The 27,743-nt window shown below is 43.7% G+C and overlaps 1 protein-coding gene across 4 annotated transcripts in view; it reads right to left on the bottom strand.

The window, feature by feature from the left end:
- Positions 1-292: 292 nt before the first annotated feature.
- Positions 293-27,743, bottom strand: part of LOC148038087 (transcription factor MYB3R-1-like) — a 49,631-nt gene continuing 22,180 nt past the window's right edge. Inside the window, exons 9-12 of one of the 4 annotated variants that reach the window (XM_087668725.1) lie at positions 4,190-4,271; positions 3,099-3,347; positions 780-931; positions 294-688 (exon numbers count right to left, since the gene is read on the bottom strand). In XM_087668725.1, coding sequence (XP_087524851.1) covers positions 809-931; positions 3,099-3,347; positions 4,190-4,271 — 454 coding nt within the window. In that variant the 3' untranslated portion in view covers positions 294-688; positions 780-808. Of the gene's footprint in view, positions 932-3,098; positions 3,348-4,189; positions 4,272-27,743 lie in introns of all 4 variants that reach the window. The other 3 variants (XM_087668719.1, XM_087668729.1, XM_087668731.1) reach the window with 3 other exon arrangements.

Here is a 27,743-nt window from a genome sequence, read left to right on the forward strand (position 1 = left end):
CAAGACTCGCCTGGCAGTATTCTGGTCAAAAGAACTTGTATCCAGCATGGATTAACCTGGTAGCAAGCTTGTCAAGGAAACATATAAGTAGGCATGAATCCACATACCATGTTATCACGCATTTGCACCATCAGGGTTTTGTTTTTTTTTCCTCGTGAAGCTAGCCACTATTGTATGACCCTAAATTTAGTAAATCACTCCACTATGGTATGATCCACTAGAAGAATGAACATGTGGTTAGCATCGTGTAAAAGGAATTACCACATCATATCAGTTATTAGTGATTCAATATCATATCAAGTGAAGATACGCATACACCTTCGAATGTCATCAAGCCTTTCAAGTTATCGGAATTTTAGATTCGGTTGCTCTTCACACCTCAAGTACGTGCAAGAAAGCCGGTATCATTGAAGCGCTTCGAGTTTCATCATTTAGGCTCACTTTATCTAAGCCCTTTAGAAACATGCAAGACGTCCATCTCAACCACGACGGTTCTCCGAGGCGAACTTATGTTCAATTCTCCGTGTGTGTGTGTGTGTGTGAGAGAAATGTCTGAGACACAGACAGACAGACAGAGATTCTTCAATTATCAATAAATAGAACATCGCATACAAACTCTTTCTGCCAGAAGCACCAGCGAATCCCTTGTGACCGACTGGTGCTGAATATTGTAGCCGCCGAAGAAGCACTGAAAGAATGCGAATACAATAATAACACTTCCACATCTGTCTCATATGACACATATAACACATGATCAGTCTGCTGAGAGAGATTCTCACATTTTGGTTCCCACATTGCCATTTTCTTGCTACCGAAATTCCCGAAGAAGGTACAAGGATGGGCTCGGAAGACCGGATGCACCTCCATAAATTAAGTTCATCTCACCAGAAGTAGAACGACTAGGGGTCACAAAAGGCACTTCTACATCACGCTGCCCAACCAAAAATAAAACAAAACAAACGCAATCTCTCGTCTCAGCAAAAAATTCCAGAACAGAACAAGTCAAATCTCAGTCAATCCTTCTTTTAATTTTCGTGCAGTTGATGAAGTCAAGACGAGCATTCAATGTGTGCACCCCAAGGTGCTTGACAGGTTGCGAGACTTTAATCCACAAAGTATAATCACAAGAGACTTTAATCAACTCCAAATACTGATCATAAAGAACAGTCGTTTAAAGTTTACCTTGTCCACAGCCAGATTTAGAGGGTCAATTTGCATTCTGATGTGTGCACAAACAACTCCATAAATATCAGATTTCATGCTTGTGAGACTGTTTGCTTGATGAAAAAAATCTTTTTCTGTGGCATGTGGAAAAGAGTTGAACAAAATATAAGGGAGATTCCTGAAAGAGGTGATACATTCAAAACTGCAGATCTCAGATTGTGGGTATTTTCAAGGGTGTACGAGTGAGGATTAGAATTTGAATAGAGGCTCTATGGACATTATACGCCGAATATAGAGAGCTTAGAGACAATGATGGGTTAGAATTTGAATAGAGGAGGTTCTATGGACATTATATGCTGAATATAGAGAGCTTAGAGACTCTGCTCATAGGCATAGCTTGAGAGTCAATGACACGTCCTTGTACTTAGGGTTTTTATTAAAAGAGCTTTCTGATAGAGTATGCATTGAATCTAAAGAGGTTAGGGAATATGGCTATAGGTCTCACTAAACAGTCAATGATATGTCCCTAGATCGTCCTGGACCAATCTTTCAGCACTGTATACATTGCAAGTCATGAATTGCAATCTATAGTGGTTAGGGAATACGGCCATAGGTCTCACCAGATAGTCAATCACATGTCCCTAGATCTTCCTGGAGCAGTCTTTCAGCACTGTACAGATTACAAGTGATGAATTGCAAGGTCAGGCTTGCCTGCACACACATACTAATCCAGCATTTGATTTGATGTTGTCTAGTAGTGCTTAAGAGGCGAGCCTCCTCATGCCTTGGTCAATCTTTTTGGGATCAATCAGTTCATCTATATTGGTCCAATTTAGTCAAAATAACTAGCAGGGCTCCCACAAAATCCAAATCCTAAGGGTTGATTCAGAAACGCAGACACCACCTCATTTGAATTGTATATCTGCAAAGTCACGTCTGACAATTATTTTTTACACTGGGTGCTTGGTAGGTCTTTGTAGCTTGTCAAAAATGGCTGAAAAGGGAAGTTGAAAATGGCTGGAAAACAGCACAAGTTCAAATCCCAATCAAAGACTTTTGGCGTATTTTGAAATACAAGTAGCAGCAGACACAATCAATAATCTTTTGAACACCAGTCTGCTCACTATCTATCGGCCCTAAGTCTCAGCCGAGCATATCAACAAGAACAAGTTAGAGAGAGTCCAGTCCAAAAGTTCTTCTGTCATGCTTAAATAGATCTATCATTGACTTACAACCCTGTTAAACAATGTCTATGACAGCATGAAAAATTCAAGCATAAAAATAATTAATACCGTTGAACATCCTGGTAACTGTTTGGAAGAGATGATATGGACCTTCTTTCTAAGCCCAACTTCCTTCAATTGGCAAACTAACAAAATTCCCCTTAAAAATCATCGCTTCATTGATACCAGCTGACACATTGACCTAACTCTAAATAAAAGAATGTGACATCACAAAGATCAACCAATGTGACATCACAAAGACAAAAAAGAGCTAGAGTCGGCTGCTAGACACATTCATGCACCAAGCACCAGGCACTGGGTTGCCAAACTTGCTTATAACAGGCAAGCAGGTCTGGACACATGCAACAGGCTATGGAAGACCTAGACAAGGCCAGTCTTCTTTACCTTGTACACTTTCCCTCTTAGGCAGACATTTCACACAGGTCCAAAGTTCAGGGCTGGTCAAGGACTGATCATGACTAATGGCTGGTCAAGGACTGATCATGACTAATTAATTGATGCTCTGTTCTGGACAGAAAGCAGGCATATCACATGGATATAAGTGTCATCTAAGCTGCGTGCACACACGTGCACATACACTCATCTATCTGCATGTCTCACATCTTTCCAGCTTTCACTTTGACCCTTGCATGTGTCTACCTCTGTAAAAGACTGGCACATTCAATAACATGGCAACAGAAGCTGACATACCAAAAGACAGCTAGGTGAGGACAAGGCAGTGTTGCCTCCAATATATCCTTCCAAGGTCAATATGTTCTCCTTGCAATTTCCCAAATTGTCCAGCTTGCTTGACAAGGAACTTGATAAGGGCTCAGCTCTGCAGCCACTTAACAGAATCTCTTCTGCCTCAACATATGCAACCGCAGCATGGTGGCTCAAATGATGCATCAAACTTAGAGCATCTCCTCCATATTCTTCACAGAAAACGTTGGGAGAAGCCTAACAACAAAGAAAAAAGAGTGCAAATGTAACCATATTATCTTTCACTGAAAGCTGAATCATACAACATTTCAATCAATCAACCATACAAAGTAGAGACCTGGCAAACCACTCAACATTGCTGTTCTGTTTCCTGAGACACGCAAGTACCCTTATAAACAATGATCTTTTCATTCACGGAACTGTTTTGCCATCATCCAAGAACTGTTTTGCAATGAGTTGTTTAATTCCTAAACATTTGAAAAGGGACGTTTGCATGCATGATCCAAATCATGAAAGGAGAATCCATCAATATTATGTCCTTTACCAAGGTGAGCGAGCTAGAACAAATTTCATTTACATCACATATGGATATAATGCCAAAAGAAACTGAGTTTCCATCAAATATGTATCAAATGCCCAACCCTAACAGAATGCATTACAGTATGAAGGGCCAAGTATCTAAACAACCAATGGCTGATTTTAAAATGTCATATGATTTTTATCCTAATGTGTTGATTTTCTTCCAAGGAACGCAACAATGCATCCTCTGTTCTAGCCGTCATCATTGACACTATAACTCCAATGTTTAAGACTATTCCAAACACCCCCATATTATATAGAAGATGGCATATAATGGATTTGATTAAATGCATACAATCAGAAACGTATTGATTATCTTACAGACTATTAAGAGCGCTGCAGAATGTTCTGTTTTTCTACAAGGCCTGTGTTAACAGCTATAATAGGAATTTAACAAAGGATTTGCAATATCATCGCACTAAGTGTTAAGTGCCAGCCATTTGTTCAAAATATATGCATTAACAACAGCCATATTGCAAGACATAAAAGGAATCATATACCTCTAGCATTGCTTCATTCTGATGGGACAGTGGATCCAAGAATAGTGGCGATCTCCAACCATTCAAAGGTGAACATAATCCTCTGTGACACATCACAGGTCAAAAGATGCATCAGCTTACTTTTGCAAGGTATAATTGTTCATTGCCTCTTTTTCATTCACTCTTTCTCTATCTTGCTTGCATTACCCAACAACCTTACTTGCAATCTTACATTATCATATCCATGCCTAGGAGTACTTATGAGTTAACTTTCAAATGCCACTTTCCCTTACATCTGCCAGAGATCCCCTTTTTGTCCTCGTCTTTTATTGTACAACTTATCCTATCAGTATTATGCAGTCAAATGATGCTACAACCATATTTAAAAGAGCTGAGATCAATTATGCAACTACCTGAATGGCACAATTTACCACATGTGGATGAGGTGTTTGACAGAGTTGTCCCCGCTACACACTTTCTCAATGCCATTATAACATACCATGCATTACCCAACCTAGTGAGTGGTCTCCTTATTGCTCTAGCTGTGCCCTAAAATTAATGCTATGAAGTCCGGTTGATTGCATCACCCCCCAAAAACTACTCCTAATGTAAGAACCCAAGTTAATACTAATGACACAATGCCAAATCTCATTTTTGATAGAAAGGAAGGCAGGCACCCACAACACATGTACCTACCCATATGGTATAACTATTTAAGAGGAAACCCAAACCATATTCACTATCAAGAAACAATGTCTTGGAGGTCAATGTATACAAGCTTTTTAGAAAGGGCTTTTAAGGTCCTATCCTAACTTAACTCTAACATGGAGAGACTTCTTATTTCAAAGCACTCTCTCCATGTCAAAATTAAGTCAAGGGGAGAGGGGGCCCACCACCTTCCCTGTTTTAAAGTCCTATCCTAACTTAACTCTAACATGGAGAGACTTCTTATCTCAAAGCACTCTCTCCATGTCAAAATTAAGTCAAGGGGTCCCCCCACCTCTCATGGGGGAGATTCCCTTCCCTATTTGCTAGCCTAGTAGAAGAGTGGCTCAACCATTCATAGACACAAATTGCAAAGACCTAGGTAGAGAAGGTCATTTGATGGTCCAATCTATTTTGCAAGACATTCTTAAGCATTCGACGATAAATTTTGACAATTTCAGACGGAGTTTTTACATCAAAGTAGATATCCCACTTTTCTTGAGAAAGATTATCTTCCCCATTTTCTAGCCTAGTCGTAGTGTGGCTCCTCAAACATCCAAACACATAGATGGCAAAGACTTAGGAGGTTACTTAATATAGCTTGCTCAGAACAGATCTCTTATACAGCACACATTGTGATGAAAGGTGGTAGATTGATCACGAGTGTCCAACTTATATCATTTATATTATGTTTTGTTTTCATTTCACGAGCCAGCCGCGTAAGCCAACCTCAAGGGCACAAGCCTATGAAATTCCATTTGTTCTCCCTCATACTTTTGACCATGGATGTCCAACTTGTATCATTTATATTATATAAAATGTTTTGGTTCTTAATACTGGAGAGGAGCAAGAGTGCCCAGGTGGTGTGCGCAACAAGAATGGAGTATGTTCAGCAATAGAGAGTGTAGAGAGATTGAAGACTTCAGTTGGGTGTGTACCAATGTGGTACACACACAGAATAACAGAATGTATCTATAGGTACAGTACACTCACACCCGCAAGAGTGCGGTCACATGTACAAGTAAATATATACACAGGAAGTGTAGCAGAAGGTCTTTATACCCAACAACCTCCGTGAGCGAACCTTTAACAAACTCCCACTAGTCGAATGCAATGCTCGTATTGAGCCTTTGCAAGACTAGTAAGAACATCTGCAAGGTTATCTTGTGTTTTGATCTTAGTAAGTTGTCTAGACCATCATCCAAAACATGTCTGATAAAGTAATACCGCACATCAGTATGTTTGGTACGTGCATGAAACATGGCAAGATTGTCTTGTGTTTTGATCTTAGTAAGTGTGTCTAGACCATCATCCAAAACATTTCTAATAAAGTGATACCGCACATCAGTATGTTTGGTACGTGTATGAAACATGGCATTCTTAGCCAGGCATATAGCACTCTCGCTATCACATCTAGCCCCACTAGTCAAGGTAAATATGTACCTGCTAGTAGACTTGCGAGTATCCAAGTCACTTGCCATGACTACATCATAATATCCCGGCAGATCTAACATACCCTTGTTGAGCTAAAATATGCATTACTTGCTCATTAGCCTCTTAAACAACCCCAAAACACACTAAAAATGCTCTTTTAGAGTAAAACCCTAAAACGGGAAGCGGTTCGAGAGAGTTCAATGGAAACTCTAAAACGGGGAGCGGTTCGAGAAAGTTTAGTGGAAACCCTAATTTTTGGGGCGCCCTTCCACATCTATAAATAGGCAGACTGCCCCCATTCAGCAATCATCCTTATTGTGCAGGTTACAACAACACACACACCCTCTGCTGCTCTTGGCGCCCAGTTTCCAGCCTGCAGCCCGCCTCCATCTGCTGTCCAGCCACATCATCTTCAGCCTGGCCATTGCTGTAAGCGACAGCTCTCAGCTGCTGGCGACTGCTCCAAACTGTCCCAGACTGCTGTTCAGCCTGCTGTCCATCATCTCTAGGGTCAGCCAGCCTGCGTTTTCAGCATTGCAGGCCCTGACACTCTCAGACACTCTTTCAGCCTGCTGTATACAGCACTGTTTACAGCAGACTGTGCACAGTTTCCAAACCCCGATCGGTGGTACACTGCTGCCTTTACCAGTTTCCAGCCTCCTGACTTCTGCGTTTTGGTGACCAGCCTGCTGCCATTCACTATTCAGCACTCCTACACTCTGATTGGTGGTCACAGACTTGGGATCCGTCTTCGGTGGACGTCAAACTCCAACATTGCTCTACCCTTGAGCACACTGTACACTCTTACATTCATTTACAGCATTCATTCACTTCAGAGTTGTGTTCTCTCTCTCTCTTCTTCTGTTTGTGTTTGAGTTTTTGTGTTTAAGTTTTGAGTTTTGCGTTTAGGGTTTAAGTTTAGCCCTCAATATCTGTGTCTGTGTCTTTGTGTTTCTGTCGTAGTCATACACTCTGTGTGTCCTCAATGCAAACCCTAGCAGTCTTCTTAACATAGTATCAGAGCCGGTGCTCTTGTAAAGAGTATCCTGCGGATATTGTTAAGAGCTAGTCTTTGTGCAAGGCACACAATACGACTCGTAACCAAATCACAATGTCCCAGACACCTTCTCCAGTTCCTATGATGACTTATCAGGCTTCTCCATCATTGGAGGCCTTGAGATAACATTATGGACTCGGTGAGGAGGACGACACTCCACCTTCACCAGATTTCACTAACATGACAGAACAGAGGAGGACTTTGAGGAGTACTATCGCAACAAGTATGGTGATGTTTACACCCCTTCTACCAGTTTTGCTACCACATCCAAACCGGTTGGTGAGGCTGGCCACCTCTTTGATCATGGAGGACATCCGGCATTTGGAACGTCTGGTGATCCATCTTCATCATCTCGGCCAGGTCCAATGTCAGGTTTGTACAATTCTTTTGTTTTGCATGAATCAAAACCCTCGTCTGTTTCTTCTTTTGAGGTACAGGATCCAGATGGCTTTGCGTATCTGAACTTCAATAGAGAGGGCTCACGAAGCAGACGAAATTCAGATACATCTACAGCTTCTGTTTCATTTGAGATATCACACACACTTCTCACTTCCCTCCCATCCAACCCTCTTCTATATCACACCTCTCAATCATCTTTCCAAAACCTTGGATTACACTCCACATCTCCATCACATCCCCTAGGGGTTGGATCTTCTATCTCCGCTCCTAGCACCTTTTCCTTCTCCACCCCATTCTCTACCTCTTTGCACCATGGTACTTTGTTAGGGGAAATGCCACCCTTTAACGCAGTGCCTCTCACCTTTCAACACATGAGCACACCCATAACTCCTGGGACGACTGTGATAGGCATCCCCCTCACTATCCCCAGCTTCACATCTCCCATGACCACTCATACGCAGGGGTTTCCATCCTAAGCTTATGGTGGTGCGTCTTCACACTCTCCTTGGGTTACACCTACGCAAGGATTCTCATCTTCTGCTCACCTTGTTCCCGTCCCACCTCCTTGGGTTCCTCCTGTGGCTACCATGCCCATGCCTAGTCAACCCATCCCTACCTATGGATCCACCTTGCACACTACACGCATGCCTAGCGGGCACTCTGGGGCCCATTCCCAAGTGTACTCCACTCCCCCATCCTACCCCCACTACACTTTTTTACACTATCCATCTCTAAGCACTACCACTCCTATTGCAACGGCCAAGAATGCCTTCACGGATAAGACACGTTTTAACGGGTCAAATTTCACTACTTCGTTGAATTTCATGCAGCAAGTGCTTGAGTCTCAAGGTCTTTGGGACCTCGTCATTGGTCTAGAGCCTATGCCGGACCCTCGACTAGCTCACCCTGACTACATCCGTCAATGGAGAGTCCGCAATGCTACAGGCAATGTTGAGCTGATGCAGGGATTGCTTCCAGAGTTTCACTCTCAGTTGCAGCACTTCCCGCTCGCGTCAAGGCGTTGGAGTCACCTTCTCAACCGCTATGCAGCTCGTAATCGTACTCAGCATCAATCTCGACTTTGAGCTTCAAGAGCTCTCTCTTAAGGAAGGGGATGATCTAAAAGTCAAGCTGGATGACTATAGGCGGTTACTTGCCGAGTTCACCACTACTGGCTCTCCAAAGTCAGATAACGATAAGGTTACATTCTTCTTGAATAAGTTGCCTGCAAAATACTTCAATTTCTTTCAACACATTATCTCCCAACCTCGATTACCAACCTTCTACGAGTTTGAGTGCAAGTTCTTGCATTACGCAAGGCTGCATAATCCAGTCCACAAGAAATCCTCATCACAGCCTTATCAGAATAGAGGGTGTACCACCAATGGCAAGAACTCGCAAGATGTGAAGGCAAGCCAATCAAAGAGTGACTCCTCTTCCTCAGATGGAACCAAAGAATCTAGACCTATCTGGCAACAACTCCCTAAGAAAAACCGGTTTTGCACACACTGCCAAAGAGCAGGCCATGTGGACGAGGAGTGTCGCTCCAAGGCCCAAGGTCTTCCACCTAAAAAGCCTCAACAAACCGCTGCAACTGCACAATCCAATGGAACTACGCCTTCCGCTCCTGCTTCATCTGCTCCTTTAGCACTTGCCGTTGCTACTAGATATGTGGCTCGAGTACAGCCTCAGCAGCCCATCTCTTTCACTGCCCCTGTAGGATTGGTTGATTGGTCCGCAGGTTCCGATCCCGTTGCACTTCATGCATCTATCTCACCTTCGTCCCCACCTTGTCACGTGTTCCCTTGGCAGAGCCCTACTACTGGACGTACACGATGGTGGCCACCTTCTTAGACTAGCCTATCTCACCTTCGTCCCCACCTTGTCACGTGTTCCCTTGGCAGAGCCCTGCTACTGGACGTACACGATGGTGGCCACCTTCTTAGACTAGCATGTGTCTAGGTCCTTTCGATTACCCTAGGTCTTTAGCATTCATTTGTCGCACTCTTAGAGTCGGGCCCATAGGATTTTTATCTCTACATTTTAAGTCTTCCGCTGCGTTTACTCACACACACATACAAATATACATCTTTGCACTTGTTCCTTCAGTTAGCTTTTCATTTTAGTTTTGTTTTGATTTTTGAAGCATCTCACTACTGCCCTCTGTGATTGTAGACTTTGATCTCCTTTGTAGTCAAGGCGTTGGAGTCACCTTCTCGACAGCTATGCAGCTCGTGATCGTACTCAGCATCAATCTCGACTTTGAGCTTCAAGAGTTCTCTCTTAAGGAAGGGGATGATCTAAAAGTCAAGCTGGATGACTATAGGCGGTTACTTGCCAAGTTCGCCACTACTGGCTCTCCAAAGTCAGATGACGATAAGGTTACATTCTTCTTGAATAAGTTGCCTGCAAAATACTTCAATTGCATTCAACACATTATCTCCCAAACTCGATTACCAACCTTCTATGAGTTTGAGTGCAAGTTCTTGCATTACGCAAGGCTGCATAATCAAGTCCACAAGAAATCCTCATCACAGCCTTATTCAGAGTAGAGGGGGTTGGTTGCTTTTTCATCGAGAGGGAAAACCACCAATGGCAAGAACTCGCAAGATGTGAAGGCAAGCCAATCAAAGAGTGACTCCTCTTCCTCAGATGGAACCAAAGAATCTAGACCTATCTGGCAACAACTCCCTAAGAAAAACCGGTTTTGCACACACTGCCAAAGAGCAGGCCATGTGGACGAGGAGTGTCGCTCCAAGACCCAAGGTCTTCCACCTAAAAAGCCTCAGCAAACCGTTGCAACTGCACAATCCGATGGAACTACGCCTTCCGCTCCTGCTTCATCTGCTCCTTCAGCACCTACCGTTGCTACTAGATATGTGGCTCGAGTACAGCCTCAGCAACCCATCTCTTTCACTACCCCTGTAGGATTGGTTGATTGGTCCGCAGGTTCCGATCCCGTTGCACTTCATGCATCTATCTCACCTTCGTCCCCACCTTGTCACGTGTTCCCTTGGCAAAGCCCTCCTATTGGATGTACACGATGGTGGCCACCTTCTTAGACTAGCATGTCTCTAGGTCCTTTCAATTACCCTAGGTCTTTAGCATTCATTTGTCGCACTCTTAGAGTCGGGCCCATAGGATTTTTATCTCTACATTTTAAGTCTTCCGCTGCATTTACTCACACACACATACAAATATGCATCTTTGCACTTGTTCCTTCAGTTAGCTTTTCGTTTTAGTTTTGTTTTGATTTTTGAAGCATCTCACTACTGCCCTTTGTGATTGTAGACTTTGATCTCCTTTGCAGATTTTGTTTTCAATGTACGGCTAACATGCAAGTTTGCCCAGTCCTACCTGGCCTGGAGACTTGGGATGTGCGTCGTTCCTTCATGGTTTCATCATCCTTGGAGTTTTGCTCTTCTACCAGCATGGAGACTTCCCCTCCCGAGGCAGATCGTGCAGCATCTCTCTTGATGCTATCATGGCTGTGACTTCCATCTCGCTCTTCCAGCTGGGATGCTTCCTCCTCCTTTTCATTCCTTATGGTGCTCGACAACACACGAAGACCGACATCAGGCTCCTCTTCCTCCTTTGGCATCTACATCCAAGTTGAGAGGGGGTTCCTACCCTTCTTGGTATTCTACAGGCTTCAGCACTTTGTCTTCGACATCGGCTTCTCCCCCCTATTGTACCTTACCCTTTGCATTGTGTGATTTCATCATCTTTGTACTAGGGCGCTTGGACAAGTGAACAATTTTCCCATGAGGGACACTATCCAAGTGGCACCTGCTGCATGAGCATTCTTCAACATGTAGTATACTTTGCATCTCATTGTGCAGAGCACCACTTGAGCGGATCCTAAGTTGTTTCCACCGGCAGCTGTTGTTACCATACCACCATCCTTCTTCATCACATGGATATCTCATCACCTACTTTTTCTCGTCATCGACACCCTGAGTGGATGTGTTAGCTTGTATTGTTTTGTGATGTGTTGGATGTACCCTCCCTACTCCCGTCTTCTGGGTCACTATGCCTCAATCGGCCGCATCCCATAAAATTTACCACACTTATTTTTTAAAAAACCCAAAAAAAAAAATCACACACACACACACACACAAAAGTTCCATGTAGTTCCATCCGCCTTTGTAGGGCTTGGTAGGCCACTGGGCAGCCGGCGTGCACCCTTTGTCCGATGTCTTGTCCTCTCTAGGGTGACTACTTGGATTCCCTTGGTAAGATAACCATCGCCTCTGTAGTCTTGGTAGGCCATTGGACAGCCAACATGCAACCTTTGTTCGATACCTTGGTTGCTTTGGGGTGGGACGCCTTGGGATACATCAACATCACAATGGCCGGCCTAACCTTTCGACTCAATTTTGGGCCTGCAAGGGGATGTTGAGATAAAATATGCATTACATGCTCATTAGGCCCTTAAACAGCCCCAAAACACACTAAAAATGCTATTTTAGAGTAAAACCCTAAAACGGAAAGCGGTTCGAGAGAGTTCAGTGGAAACCCTAAAACGGGGAGCGGTTCAAGAAAGTTTAGTGGAAACCCTAATTTTTGGGGCGCCCTTCCACATCTATAAATAGACAAGCTGCTCCCATTCAACAATCATCCTTGTTTTGTAGGTTACACCAGCCCACACACCCTCTGCTGTTGTTGGCGCTTAGTTTCCAGCCTACAGCCCGCCTCCATCTGCTGTCCACCCATCATCGACTGCAGCCATGTCATCTTCAACCTGTCCATTGCTATAGGCGACAGTTCTGAGCTGCTGGCGACTGCTCCAAACTATCCCAGACTGCTGTTCAGCCTGCTGTCCATCATCTCCAGGGTCAGGCAGCCTGTGTTTTCAGCATTGCAGACCTTGATACTCTCAGACATTGTTTTAGCCTGCTGTTTACCGCAGACTGTGCACAGTTTCCAGCCCCCGATCGGTGGTACACTGCTGCGTTTACCAGTTTCCAGCCTCCTGACTGCTACGTTTTGGTGACCAGCTTGCTGCCATCCACTATTCAGCACACCTACACTCTGACTGGTGATCACAGACTTGAGATCTGTCTTCAATGGATGTCACACTCCAACATTGCTCTGCCCTTGAGCACACTGTACACTCTTACATTCATTTACAGCATTCATTCACTTCAGAGTTGTGTTCTCTCTCTCTCTCTTCTTTTGTTTGTGTTTGAGTTTTGAGTTTTGCGTTTAGGCTTTGAGTTTTGCCCTCGGTGTCTGTGTCTATGCCTTTGTGTTTCTGTCGTGGTCGTACACTCTGTGTGTCCTCAGTGCAAACCCTAGTAGTCTTCTTAACAACCCTTTCCATAGCAAATACATTTTCTTTCTGCGCCCTTAAGGTACCCGAAGGGCATTTCATTGCCTCCCAATGTGCTTTGCCAAGATTTGACATAAACCTGCTCACAACTCCCACTGCATAGGCCATGTCGGGTCTAGTGGCAACCATAGCATACATGAGTAACCCACAAGCTAAAGCATAAGGAACACCCTTTCATAGAGCCGGCTGCCTTATCATCTTTTGGACAATCTACTTTGCTAAGTTTAAGGTATGGTGGTAACAGAACACCAAGTGGCTTAGCATCTGCCATAGAAAAACAATCAAGGTATGTTATACTTTTCTTGTGAGAGAAATAAGAGTTGTTGCTCTCTATCTCTCACTATATGCATGCCCAAAATGTGTTTAGCTGCACCCAAGTCCTTCATAGAAAAGGCTGAATTCAATTGTCTTTTTAGTACATTAACCTAGCTCTTATGCTTACATACAATAAGCATATCATCCATGTGAAGCACAACGATAATAAGGCTTCCATTATCAACCTTCTTTGTATATAAGCAGTGAGCTGCATTGCTTCTTTTAAACCCATGTGAAAGCATAAAGGCATCAAATTTCTTATATCACTGTCTAGGAGCTTGTTTTAAACCATACCAACTTCTCTTAAGCTTGCACAGCAAATGCTCCTTTCCTTGCATAACAAAGCCCTCTGGCTATTCCATGTATATCTCTTCTTCTAAATCACCATGCAGGAATGCAATTCTAACATTCATTTGATCAAGCTCAAGATCCATAGATGCTACAATAGCAAACAATACCCGAAGAATGGTCATTTTGACAAGTGAAAAGACTTGCCTCAAGGTCAATACCATCTTATCTCTGTATAACCCTTAACCACAAGCCTGGCTTTGTATTTGGGTTTGCCATCCACACACTTGATTTTATGGAACCGTTTGTTAGGAATAGCTTTCCTAGCTTTGGGCAATGGGACCAAATCCCAAGTATCATTCTGAGTTAAAGATTTCATTTCTTCTTGCATAGCTAGCTCACACTTTTTCTTAAAACTCACATGATAATGTCTCTTTATATGTGAGAGCCTCACCCTCATCTATGAGTAAAATGCAATCCAAAGAGGGATCAAACCTCTATATGGATCTCCTGACATGTCTAGACCTTCTCATCCAATGATCTATGTTATCAAGCGATGGATCTACATCCACAGAAATGTCAAGGACCTCATTATTTGGCTGCTAAACTACATTTTCAGGTTATTGTAATACATTTTCAAGCTGTTGAAATTCATCTTCAACATGCTGATTTTATTGCCAAGTTGATTTTATGGAACGATTTGTTAGGAATAGCTTTCCTAGCTTTGGCAATGGGACCAAATCCCAAGTATCATTCTGATTTAAAGATTTCATTTCTTCTTGCATAGCTAGCTCACACTTTTTCTTTAACTCACATGATGATGTCTCTTTATATGTGAGAGGCTCACCCTCATCTATGAGTAAAATGCAATCCAAAGAGGGATCAAACCTCTATATGGATCTCCTAACACATGTAGACCTTCTCATCCACTGATCTATGTTATCAAGCGATGGATCTACATCCAAAGAAATGTCAACGACCTCATTATTTGGCTGCTAAACTACATTTTCAGGTTATTGTAATACATTTTCAAGCTGTTGTAATTCATTTTCAAAATGCTGATTTTGTTACCCAAGTTGATTTTCAGCATCCCTTTGCTGCCCATTTTCATCTAGCTCAATAATGACACACTGATTATCAAAACCAACATTAAATAGAGCTAAATTTTAAGTGGCTAATGGCAATTCAAGTGACTGATCATACTGAAGTTTCACTTTCTTTTTGTCTAAATCATACACGTGGCATTTTTTAGCAACTTCAATTCATTAAATACCACATCTCAGTTGCATAGTATTTTTTTCATGCTTGGACCCAAACTCTATAACCCATTTCACTTTTATCTACATAATCCATGAAGATGCCTTGAACGGATTTTATGTCAAGTTTGGTTATGCTATCAACAGGCACATGTACATAGCATTCGCAGCCAAAGACCCTTAAGTGGTCATATGGAGCAGGTTTGCCAGACCAAACCTCTTCACGGATGCTGCTTTCAAGTGCACCATGTGGAGATCGGTTGCAAATATGCACCGTGGTTTTAAGTGCCTCTCCCCAAAACGATTGCAAAAAATTAGTTATGGATAGCATGCACCAAATCTTCTCACATAGCGTGTGATTCATTCACCCAACCACATCATTAGATAACGGATTATAAGGAGTTATAAGCTCCCAATTAATTCCATTCAAATCACAAAACTTATTGGATTCTTTAGATACATACTCTTCCCCATTGTTTGTTCTAATGCATTTTAGTTTTAAACCCTTTTGAGTACTAGCAAATGGATAAAACTTTTTAAAGGCATCCAATGCCTCGATTTTCTGCTTAAGCAAGTAAATCCATAGCTTTCTAGAATGGTCATCAATAAAGGTCACAAAATAATGAAAACCACTATGAGCTTTGATTGGCATGTTGCATACATCAAAATGGACTAAATCCAAGATACATGCTTGCGTAGAGACTCCATGAGAGTATGAACTCTTTATATGTTTTTCCACAACGCAATCATCACAAAAGTCAAGTTTTGAGTTTTTCACATCAACTCTTCCAAATGAGGAAAGTGCCTGTAAGTCCTCTTTTGGCTCATGTGTCCAAGATGCTTGTGCCATAACTCCATGTGTAACTACACTTTTGCAACTACAACAAACTTTCCAAGAAGTGCCTTGCAGTGAATAATACAGAGTTCCCTTTTTACCCCCTCTAGTAACAAGCATGGATCATTTCTGTACCTTCTACATTCCACCACCGAAGGTAGTGAAGTAATCCTTATTGTCTAACTGCCCAACAGAAAGTAAGCTCTTCTTAATGCCAGGTACATACCTAACATCATGAAGAATCAATTCCTGGCCATTTTCAAGAGCCAGGTATATGGTCCCTACTTCAATATCACATGCATGGTTATTCCCTAGGTAAACTTTTCCAAGGTTGCATGTTGCATAAGGAAAAAAAACACTCCAAAGATGGAGTTACATGAAATGAAGCACCACTGTCAGCAATCCATGATTGTGGCAAACTATCATGAGCAAACAACAAGGCATCTATCAAATCCCTTTGAGTGATATACATGTCTTCCACTGTCAAAGCATGTGGATCTAAAGATGCAACCAGCAAATCAGTATCTTTAGTTTCATCTATCTCCTCAATGACAACATTAGATACCACATTTGCCTTCTCTGTTTCTTTAGAGTTAGAACTACCATCCTTCTCGGTTTTTTTTTTGGCCGTTTGCATTAGCTTGCTTCTTGCATTCTTACTCCTTTTTATAGTACCTGCAATCGGACTTTTTATGCCCTTTGCGTCCACAATGATAGCAAGTGACATATTGCTGTTTTTCCTTGCTTTTGCTGCGATTTTTATTCTTATTTGCAACATTTCACCTCTTTTCAGTCCATCCCCTTACATTGTTGGCTGATCCAATATTTCCTCACTTGCCTTGTATCTAATCTCCTCATTGAGAATAAAACCACGCACACCATCAAATGTCAAGTTGGGGTTATTGCGCATGGGCGCACGGTTATGTTATTTCTATTTGGACATTATATTGGGCGTGCCAGACTCTTTGGGCATTAGCTTTATTCCTATTTTTGTAAAAGCAAACTCAAAAGCTAAAAGCTTATTATATTTTTGTAAATTGGGCTATTATTGAGCATGAAGAAGAAATATACATAAAATACATGCTTTGTGGAGCGCTCACACAAGGCATGGGGGGAGATTGCACCCAATTGGTCTCTTGCTCTTGTCGTTCATGCTTTTTACCTTGTAACTTGTGTAAAAATTAGAGTTCAGTTGCCAGCCCTTGGAAGGTATCTCCCTACTGTCTGTCAGAGTGCAGCGGTGCGGAAGCGTAGGACTGAGAGAGAGAGAACGCAGAGAGAGAAGGGAGAGAAAGAGACAGTGTACACTGAAGATCTGCTGTATAAAGAATGCTGAATACAAAGATATACACGGGCGCAGTGCGCTGGACTGCGTGTCTCCACCTCGACGATGCGACCTGCTGTCCACCTCGAAGTCTGCACTGTCTTCTGTCTGAAATCTGCGAACAGAGACAGAGATCTGCACAGCACCGGTCTGTAATCTGCGTCAGAGAATGATCGCCAGACTGCTGAAAACGTCAGCAATAAATAGGCGAAAATCTGCCTGGAATGGGGCGCCAAAATAGGGCGCAGCCTGATAAAAAATCAGCTGCAGGCAGTCGGACTGCCACGTGGCAGTCCGACTGCACAGTCCGACTGTACAGCTGGACTGTGCAGCTGCTGCCTGAAAACAGGCTATGATCTCTGACACCCCCTCTCAGAGCCTGGACAGGGCAGAAGCCTGAGGGATCTGGAATGTTGCCGAAGTAGAGCCTGAGGAAGCGCCTTCGTAAACAAATCCGCAAGATTATCCTCCGTCTTGCAATACTCCACAGTGATGGTCTCATCCAAAAGCTTTTCTCGGATGAAGTGGTACTGGATCTCAATGTGCTTCGTCCGGGCATGAAAAACAGGGTTCCTTGCCAAGGCAATGCAACTCTCATTGTCACATCGCAGCAATGTAGGACGAGTCTGGGGGCACCCAAGCTCCTCCAACAATCTCCGAAACCACACAACCTCGCATGTGGTGGAAGACGCGGCCCGATACTCCGCCTCAGTAGACGAAAGGGCTACCGTGGGCTGCTTCTTGCTACTCCAAGAAATAACACCTGCACCCAAAGTAAAACAGTAACCTGTTGTAGACCGCCTGTGGTCCACGTCACCGGCCCAATCCGAGTCGCTCCAACCTGCAAGTACAAGATCTGACCCATCTGTCCCTGCGGGGTAATGAATCCCCAAATCAGACGTCCCCCTCAGATACCGAAGTATCCTCTGAGCAGCCTGCCAATGCACTGTCTTAGGTTCACTCATGAACCCTGCCAAGAGCCCAACAGCAAAACATAGATCAACCCTGGTGTTGAGAAGCCAAATCAAAGACCCTATCAACTGGCGATAGCGGGAAGCATCCGCCAAAGGAGAAGCTGAGTGGGAAGTGGCCTTCCAGTTCGGATCCATAGGAGTAGAGAGGGCCCGACAATCTTCCATCTCAAAAGACACCAAGAGCTCCTGGACATATCTCTGTTGGGAGAGAAAGATCCCCCTCTGAGACTGAAAAATCTCATGTCCTAAAAAGAAATGGAGTAGCCCCAAATCCGTCATCTCGAACGTCCGATGTAAAGCTGACTTTGTCTCCTGGACCTGCTGTGCATCATCACCTGTGACAATCAAATCATCAACATATAATACAAACAGCACACAACCATTCTCGAAAGTGTGAACATACAACTGCGGATCGGCCTTGGACCGCCGATATCCCAACTGAGATTGGAGGAACGAATCAATCTTCTCGTTTCAAGCTCGCGGGGCCTGCTTGAGGCCATACAGGGCCTTCTTCAACCTGTAGACTTTCCCGTCCGAAGAACCAAAGCCAGGAGGCTGCTCAACGTAGATCTCCTCCTTCAAATCACCATTCAGGAAGGCCGACTTCACATCCAGCTGATAAACAGGCCATCTCCTATGGCCAGCCAAAGCAAGAACAGCTCTAATGGTTGCCATACGAGCTGTAGGGGCAAAGGTGTCATGACAGTCAATCCCTGGGCGCTGGGCAAAACCCTTAGCAACAAGGCGAGCCTTGTGCTTATCCAAAGTACCATCACTGAGATATTTGGTCTTGAAGACCCACTTGACTCCAATCACCTTCTTCTTCGGGGGGCATGGCACAAGTGACCAAGTGTCATTCCTCTCAATAGCCTCCAACTCAGCTTCCATAGCTTTCTTCCATGGGGCGGACTGTAAAGCCTCCTTCACGAAGGTGGGCTCTCGATCCTGCATAACTCGGGACATCAAACAATAATTGGAGCACACAAGCTCCGAAGAATGCGCCTGGTGCCTCCGTGACCGCCGCGGACCATCCTGCGGTTCCCACTCCTCAGGAACCCCCTCGATCCCTGAATCACGGAGTGTGTCACGGGCCCAGCGAGGAGGAGGCCGAACCTCCCCTCGTCGTTCTCCATCAGTAGAAGACTCTGGAATGTCCACCGGTGGTAACTCCTCAGAAGGATCCGGTGGAGCAGTAGACTCTGTGTCAGAAACAGAATCATAATCAAACGGCACAGGCTCCAGTGGAACTGTAGAAGGAGCCAAACTCTCCCCTGGATCTCCAAGAACGGGATGCTCCTCACCCGTTGTAGAAGCCGGAACCTCCACAAACCGCACATCACGGCTAGTATATACATCCCGCTTGACGGGATCATACAGTCGGTAGCCTTGGGACTGGGAGCTGTAGCCAACAAATACCTGTTTGCGGGAAGCCGCTTCGAATTTGTCACGGTGAGCTTTGGGAATGTGAACATAGGCATCACACCCAAAGACCCGAAAGTAAGAAACATCTGGCTTCGACCCAAAATACGCCTCAAATGGAGTCATCCCTTCCACGGCCGAAGTAGGAGATCGATTAAGAATGTGGACTGCAGTAGCCACAGCCTCGGCCCACAGAACCAGGGGGGTCTATCGGTGCTCCATCATGGTGCGCGCCATCTCGATCACACTGCGGTTCTTCCGTTCGAGAATACCATTTTCTTGTGGAGTATTCGTATTGGCAAACTCCTGGTGAATTCCTCTATCTGCACAAAACCGAGCAAATTCATTAGAGACAAATTCACCTCCCTTGTCGGATCGCAAGGTCTTAAACTTCCGGCCTGATCGGTTCTCCTCAAAGAGAAGCCAATCCTTGAAGTGCGAGAAAGCTTCTGATTTTAGTGCCAGAAAATAGGCCCATGTCATCCTGCTATAGTCATCCACGATCAGCATGAAGTACGAACTCCCACGCAGGGACTCATTCCTCATAGGGCCACATAGATCCGTAGATACTAACTCCATCGGTGAAGTAGACCGCCGCGAAGCGGTGTGGGGAATGGCATCCCTATGCTGCTTCCCCCTTATGCAGGAGACACATGGCTGCTGGCTCACCACTATATACGGCAACCCTCGAACAAGCTGTCCCCGTGACGCCTTCCGAAGATAGTCATAGTTCAGGTGACCAAACCTAGCATGCCATAATTCAGACTGTGACTGTGAGGTAAGAAGAAGAGTAGAGAGGGCAGTGGAAGACTTCAGTTTGTAAATGCCGTTCTCCTCATATCCAGATGATAGAACCTTCCTCGATTCACGATCAAGGACACGCACTGTAGAACTGTCAAACTCCACCAGAAGACCAAGGGAGCAAATCTTATGGACTGAAAGGAGATGGTACCCCAATCCTGGTACATGCAAAACCTCTGAAGTATGGGTGCCACCTCGTCCATCCGGAATAAGCTGCATCTTACCCCGACCTGCAATAGACACTGAAGAGCTGTCTCCAATGAGAACCTGCCCACGCGAAGGTCGCAGCTGGGCAACACCATCTGATGAAGGAGCCATGTGCCGTGAGGCACCACTATCAATAATCCACTCTCGAGATTGGAAAGCCGCCATCGCAGCATCAGAAGCATTCGGTGAAGCGTCCTCAATGACAACTAGATGTAGAAATGCAGCTGATGAGGGTGCAGCCACTGCTCCAGAATCCTTGGTTTCCTTCTTCTTGGTGTCCTTCGAGTCTTTGTCAGGGCAATCCTTCTTCCAATGGCCAGTCTTTCCACAAATATGGCATGTGGAGTCTTTGTCCTTATCCTTCTCCTTGTCCTTCTTGGACTTGTTATCCCCCTTCTTCTTCTTTTGGTCCTTCCCCTTCTTCTGAGAGGCTTGACCTGTCAACGCCTCCGTCTTGGAAGCATTCTGTCCCTTTAACTGTTCCTCTTGGTCCAAGACCATAGGAACCAACTCCTCCCACCGAAGAGTAGACTCTCGCCCTGAAGCAATAAGGGCAGAGTAAAATGTACCGAATCGTGGCGGCAACTGGGACAAAAGTGTAATCGCCATGTCTTCGGAGGAGATCGGCTTCCCCACATTCTGAACCTGCATCTGTAGCTGCCTTAGCTTGTTAATGTGTTCCCTTAGCGAAGAAGACTTATTGGCGGACAAGGTCCGCATCTGTACCTCCAAAGAAACCCTCTTCATCAGGGTCATCCGATTGTACATTTGATCAAGCTCCAGCCATATCTCACGAGCCACCGTCAAGTGCTCGATGTGAGCGATCACGGCTATAGTGCATGATAGAAAGAGAAAGGATCGAATCCTGGCATTCAGTTTGTCCCAATGAGACTGGGCCCTGGCCAACTCCGCACGAGCATCGGAAGAGAGTTTGGACTCATCTCTTACCGAAGACCGGTCAATATCTTCCTGTACCAACTCCGCCAAATCATAGGACTCCAGTATGGCCAACATCATAACGCGCCAAATGCGGTAGTTGTCGCCGTCGAGCTTCTGATCTGTAGGAAGAGCCGGTAGGACAGGCACCTTCCGGTCCATAATCGCCTGGAACTCCAAGTCCATCTCTGTAGACATCTTCACCTGCAATGCCTTCTCAAACGCAAAAGCAGCCCCCTCTAACTGGGTAAACTCAGCCTGCTAAGGCTCTTCTGCGTCCCGAAGCTTCTTCACCCGCCGGAGGCGATAAAAAAGCAAAACCTGCACTTTTAGGTTGAAAACTCAAACTTTCTCCGCGTCAAACAGCAGTAAACAGCAGCAAATCCACCACCTGTACTCCTTTCCTGTGCGCCCACACTCGTTTCAGCCTTGTTCCAAGGCGCAGCCCTCCTGTCTGCCCTTAAACGCAAAAAACGCAAATTTGTGTCGCGATGGAAACTCCTTTTCAGGTTGATTCTGCGCTCAGTCAACCCTCAAACACTGCTCTGATACCATGTCAGAGTGCAGCGGTGCGGAAGCGTAGGACTGAGAGAGAGAGAACGCAGAGAGAGAAGGGAGAGAAAGAGACAGTGTACACTGAAGATCTGCTGTATAAAGAATGCTGAATACAAAGATATACACGGGCGCAGTGCGCTGGACTGCGTGTCTCCACCTTGACGATGCGACCTGCTGTCCACCTCGAAGTCTGCTGCAGTCTGCACTGTCTTCTGTCTGAAATCTGCGAACAGAGACAGAGATCTGCACAGCACCGGTCTGCAATCTGCGTCAGAGAATGATCGCCAGACTGCTGAAAACGTCAGCAATAAATAGGCGAAAATCTGCCTGGAATGGGGCGTCAAAATAGGGCGCAGCCTGATAAAAAATCAGCTGCAGGCAGTCGGACTGCCACGTGGCAGTCCGACTGCACAGTCCGACTGTACAGCTGGACTGTGCAGCTGCTGCCTGAAAACAGGCTATGATCTCTGACACTGTCCCCCTCACTGCTGACGTCCCCATATGGCTGTCTTCTACAACAAATTGTTGCTCTCTGGTCAAAAACCAAACCAGTAGCTCTCTGTTCCAAGCTGTAAACCAACTGAATGGCTGAGACTCAATCCCCAAAAACGTTTTCTCAATTTATATGGGCATTTTTGCCAACTTCCAAGTGCCAACCAGCCCTTTTTCCATAATTAAATTGGCTAGGCCATTTGCAACCAGAAGTGGTCCCCAACCTCTATTGACCCTTAGATTGGCATTAGTTAATTAATTGATTGATGCTAGTCCCTAGTGTCACCATTGACACTTATTGGCCAAGCAACTATCCGAGGGTCAAAACTGACACCAACTGACTCCCAAAACCCAGCTGGCATAACTTATTACAACTATTGCCTTTGACACCCATAGCGCCCTCGAGGTCCTTGGCCTATTACCATAAAATACTTACCTATGTAAAGAAAAGTGTTAAGTCGCTACTAAGGTTTGCACTAAGAAAACACACAGTGTACGACCACGATAGAAACACAACGATACAGACAAACGTACAAAGCTCAAACCCTAAAACAAAACTCAAAATTCAAACACACAAACAAACATAAGCAAGGTAAGAGAGAAAGCATAACTCTAAAGTAAATGAAAACTGTAAATGAGTGAAAAGTGTACAAAGTGCCCAAGGGCAGAGTAGTAGTGTCGGATAGTAACGTCCACCAAAGACGGATCCCGATTGCTATAACCACCAATCAAAGATGAGAGACTGCTGAATAATGAAGGGCAACAAGCTGGTCACTAAAACACAACAGTCCAAGGCTGAAATCTAGTAACACACTAGTGTACCACCAGAGAAGGCTGAAAATAGATCACCCAAGGCAGAGAACTGTCAAGCGATAACAAGACTGATATTCGTTGATGTAGGTGGCCTGTTGGACAGCAAAAACACAAGAACTGCAAAAACACAATGTTAACGCAGATGAATCGCCGTGTAGGCTCATCTTCTTGCATTGGAGAACATTGCCCTTGATATGCAGCTTGCTTTTTTGAAAGCTTATTATAATAGGTTTTTGACAATGTTAACCCATGCTTCTTTGCCATGGTTTGCATGGTATGTGTAATCCCTACAAGACTTCTTAAATGAGTTGTATGATGGAAAGTTCCATTTTGAAATACATTGTCTGTCTCTTCAACTCTATTGAATGTAGTGGATTCAATAGAATTAAACAAAATGGCGACAATATAATCTCTTTGACTCTTGCTAGCTTGGAGTTCGTTCTCATGGGTATAGAAGATAGTTGCTTTAATTGCGCTTACATCAAAGTGCTATGTATATTTTTTGTGATGATCATTTATATATTTCGTTGCAGCCAATGTATGGGCTCTAATAGAATGAATGTGCGAAAAATGAAAGAGGTGGCAAGGGGACAAGGAACACATGTTGCTAAATGTACAAGAACTACAAAGATTCAGAGAAATGCGAGGACTACTTCAAGTTCTTCGGACTTTAAAAATCTTGAGGTCAAGATTAATGAGTTGATGGAAATGTAGACGGATTTATACATATGTGTTGATCATGCACTTGCCATGTACTCAATGGAGTCACATGAACAAGCTAAAGGTTTGTATGGCATTGTGTGTGAGACAAAGCACACACAGACAGTTCTTTAGCAAAGTGTCGACCGATCTAGGTGGTGAAGTAAAGGCACTTTCAACAATTATTTCTAAGATAAGCAAGTTAATGAATCTATTGGTGAATGATATGTGGGCATCATTTTAGGGGCTTGGAGATGACCACGAGCCTATGGTTTGCAAGAGGGTTTGTTGATTGCCATTCTTGTAGTTTCAAATGAATGTTAGTAGGTTTAATGCCTTGCTGCAACAATTGAGTTGTCAGATGAACAGCCACAATTAAGGAAAAGTAATTGCTTAAAGTGGAACTTATAAGTTGGGATTGTCTCACATATTTTAAAGTGCTTGGGCTAGTACTTTTTTGTGATAATATATGCTTCTTTTTTGCGAAGCCTACATGGAATGTGCTAAGATGTGCAATGCTTTTGATATGATAAAGCATATTTGAGTAAAATGTATTGAGTATGTACAATGTGATGTCTCTTTCTCGAGGTTTGCATGGAGTAGTTTCGATAATCCAATGATGGTTCATATAGTTACATTTGATATTTTATATTTGATATTTGAATATATGCAATACATTTAACTTTGAAATCAAACCATGCTTTTGACAAAATGTGTTGATGACCATTTCTGTGGCTGTATGTTTACTTTGTTTTATTTGTTAGTTGGAATAGATCAATTGTGCATGTGTTTATAACTAAAATCTCTATCTCACCAAAAAGTCTCTCTCTCTCTCTCTCTCTCTCTCTCTCTCTCTCTCTCTCTCACACTCATGGGTGAGCTCAACATCTTTATAGTCAGATACATTGATTGGGTTGCAAGCATTGGCTCAAATACATTGACTTGGTATTGTGTGTCTTGATATTTAATATTTAATATTTAATATTTAATATTTAATGTGCCTATACGTATATGTTGAGCCATGCCTTGGATGGAATGTGTTGATAACAGAGTTTGTGGCCATCCAATCAATATGGGATGTTCACATTGAGCAATTGGCAGAAACTATGTGTTGCATGTACATAGGGGTGTGCTTACCTCCACAAGATATGAGCGACAACAGATTGCTACGTTCAGGGCTCGGAAAGGGATTTTAGATCATGGTAGACCCATTCATAAGGATGTTGATAACGATGGTTTGGTATAGACCTAGCTAATGCTTTGCCATCATTGGTTGGTTGCAGTGCTTGCCTGACATCACATGGATGTAGAGAATCATGCAATTGGTGAGTAGCATGTTAATAATGTTCTGACATTTAACTCCCAGAGAGGGATTTCAAGTCATGATAGAACCATTAGGGGATGTCACCAAAGGATACAAAATGTTCGGAGTATGCCTTTTCACATTGAGATCGCAAGTGGTGATAATGAACTAGCTCATTGACGACAGTTTGGCATGGATTTGATGAATGCTTTGCCATTGGCGGGCGGTTGCAATGGCCTTAATCATGTGATTATTGAGTCACATGTTAATAATGCTTCGATGTCTAACTACCAAAATGGGAAAAATCATAATGGAGTGGTTTATGAGAGTGTGCCTCACCATGTTGAAATTGTAAATGGGGATAATGAGCCAGTTGAACAGCATGTTGATATAGATTTGGCAATGATGCATGTTGATCGTGTTGTGCCCAATATTTTAACATCAATAAATGGTTGTGACATTGGGAATCACCACAATGTGGAAATTTCCATAGTTAGTGAGTCACTTGTTGGGATAATATTGCTATTTTTGATCCCCAAAATGGTGGATTATGCTCCATTTACATACTTTCATGTTTACACTTACGGTGGTCGATGTGTTGCTATTTCAAACTTGCATAAAGCATACATGCCAATGCTATGTGTCCTCCTTTTTCTAATGGGAGATGATGGTTGGAATGTAAAGGTTCCCTATAGTAATGCCAATGTTCATGTTAACACATATGAATTGTCCATGGCTGGAAACAAGGTGCCTAAAGTTGAATAGTGATGGGATGTAGCCGGTGATGGCTGAATTGCAAATCGCACGTGGTAATGGCTGAAATCTGCATAGTAGAGTGAGAAATCTGCACAAAAGGATGAAGACTAAATTGGGGGAGCTTATCAATTTATAGATGTGGATGGATCTGCACAAAAGAATGAAGACTGAATTGGGAAAGCTTATCGATTTATAGACGTGGATGGAATCTCTCTCGAACCACACGTTTTTGCATTTTTCATTAAATAAGCATATTTTGGAAAACTTTAAGAGGCTAATCAACATGCGATGCATTTCTTAACTCAACACCCCACCCCCTCTTAAGCCTAAATCAGGGCAAGAAAGGAAGGCCATCCCAAGTTTCCCAAGGCGTCCCACCCAAAAGCTGCTAGGGCATCGAACAAAGGGCACACAGTGATTGCCCAGTGGCCTATCAAGACTATAGAGGTGATGGTTATCTTACCAAGGGAGTTCAAGATGTCACTCCAAAGAGGATAGGACATCGGACAAAGAGTGCTCGTCAATTGCCTTGTAGCCTACCAAGTCCTGCAAAAGCAGATGGAACCACAATTGACTTTTTTTTAATAAATAATATAAAGGCGATTTAAAAAATGGTTAGCAGACGATTAAGTAATTGTACCATACAAGAGAATGAGAAAGGATGGTTAGGTCCAACCCATCATCAAACAAACAAGCTAACCCCATCCACTCGAGGGTGTCAATGATAAGGGAAGGATGATGAAGTAATGGTGGTGTGGTGTACAAACCGCCCATGGAAACAACTTAGGAACCGTCGAGTGGTGCTTTGCACAATGAGTATGCTACATCCTATGAAATTCTCATGCAGTAGGTATGCCACTTAGACAATGTCCTTCGTGGAAAAATTGTTCACATGCCCAAGCACCCTTTACAATGATGATGAAAACATGTAATGCAAAAGGAGATATAACATGGGCAGGGGGTGGGGACAAGGAAGCACCAAGGGCGGAGAAGACTGATATCAAAGACAAGTGTCCAAACTTGTAGAATATAGCAATCCCCTCTCAACCTTGGATGTTGATGTTAAAGGAGAAAGAGGAGCCAAATGTGGGTCTTCACATAGTGCCAAGAACCATGAAGGAGGGAAGCATCCCAGCTAAAAGAACAAGATAGAAGTCACCATCATAATAGCATCAAGAGAGATGTTGCACAATCTACCTCGAGAGGGAAAGCTTCCATGCTAGTAGAAGAGCAAAACTCCTCGGATATTATGAAACCATGAATAGAACGGCACGCATCCCAAGTCTTCAGCCCAAGTAGGATTGGTGCAAACCTGCATGTTAGCCCTACACTGAAACAAAACCCTAAAACGAGATAAAGATCTGCAAGCACAAAGGTGTTAGCAGTATTGACAGCTCATGTGTGAGTCTCTGTATGCCATTTAGGACTAAGCACATTGTACTTATTTTAGGCATTTTTGTTGTGATCATTTTATGCCAGTTCGCTAGCATTCATGCTAGCTAACCTGCATTTATTTGAGGCCTATTTCATGCCTATATATTGGGGCTCCTCCTCCTGAATCATTATCATTTACCACATGGCATTCCTGTTGGAGAAGGGAGCTGCTGCCAATGCCCATGCAACCAATGACTCACTATTAAACACAACTATCTCGTGTTATGACTCACTATTA

This window comes from Lygodium microphyllum, chromosome 3 (genome assembly GCF_053477565.2).
Source record: "Lygodium microphyllum isolate KBCC chromosome 3, Lygodium_microphyllum_v1.1.10, whole genome shotgun sequence".
Classification (NCBI taxonomy): domain Eukaryota; kingdom Viridiplantae; phylum Streptophyta; class Polypodiopsida; order Schizaeales; family Lygodiaceae; genus Lygodium; species Lygodium microphyllum.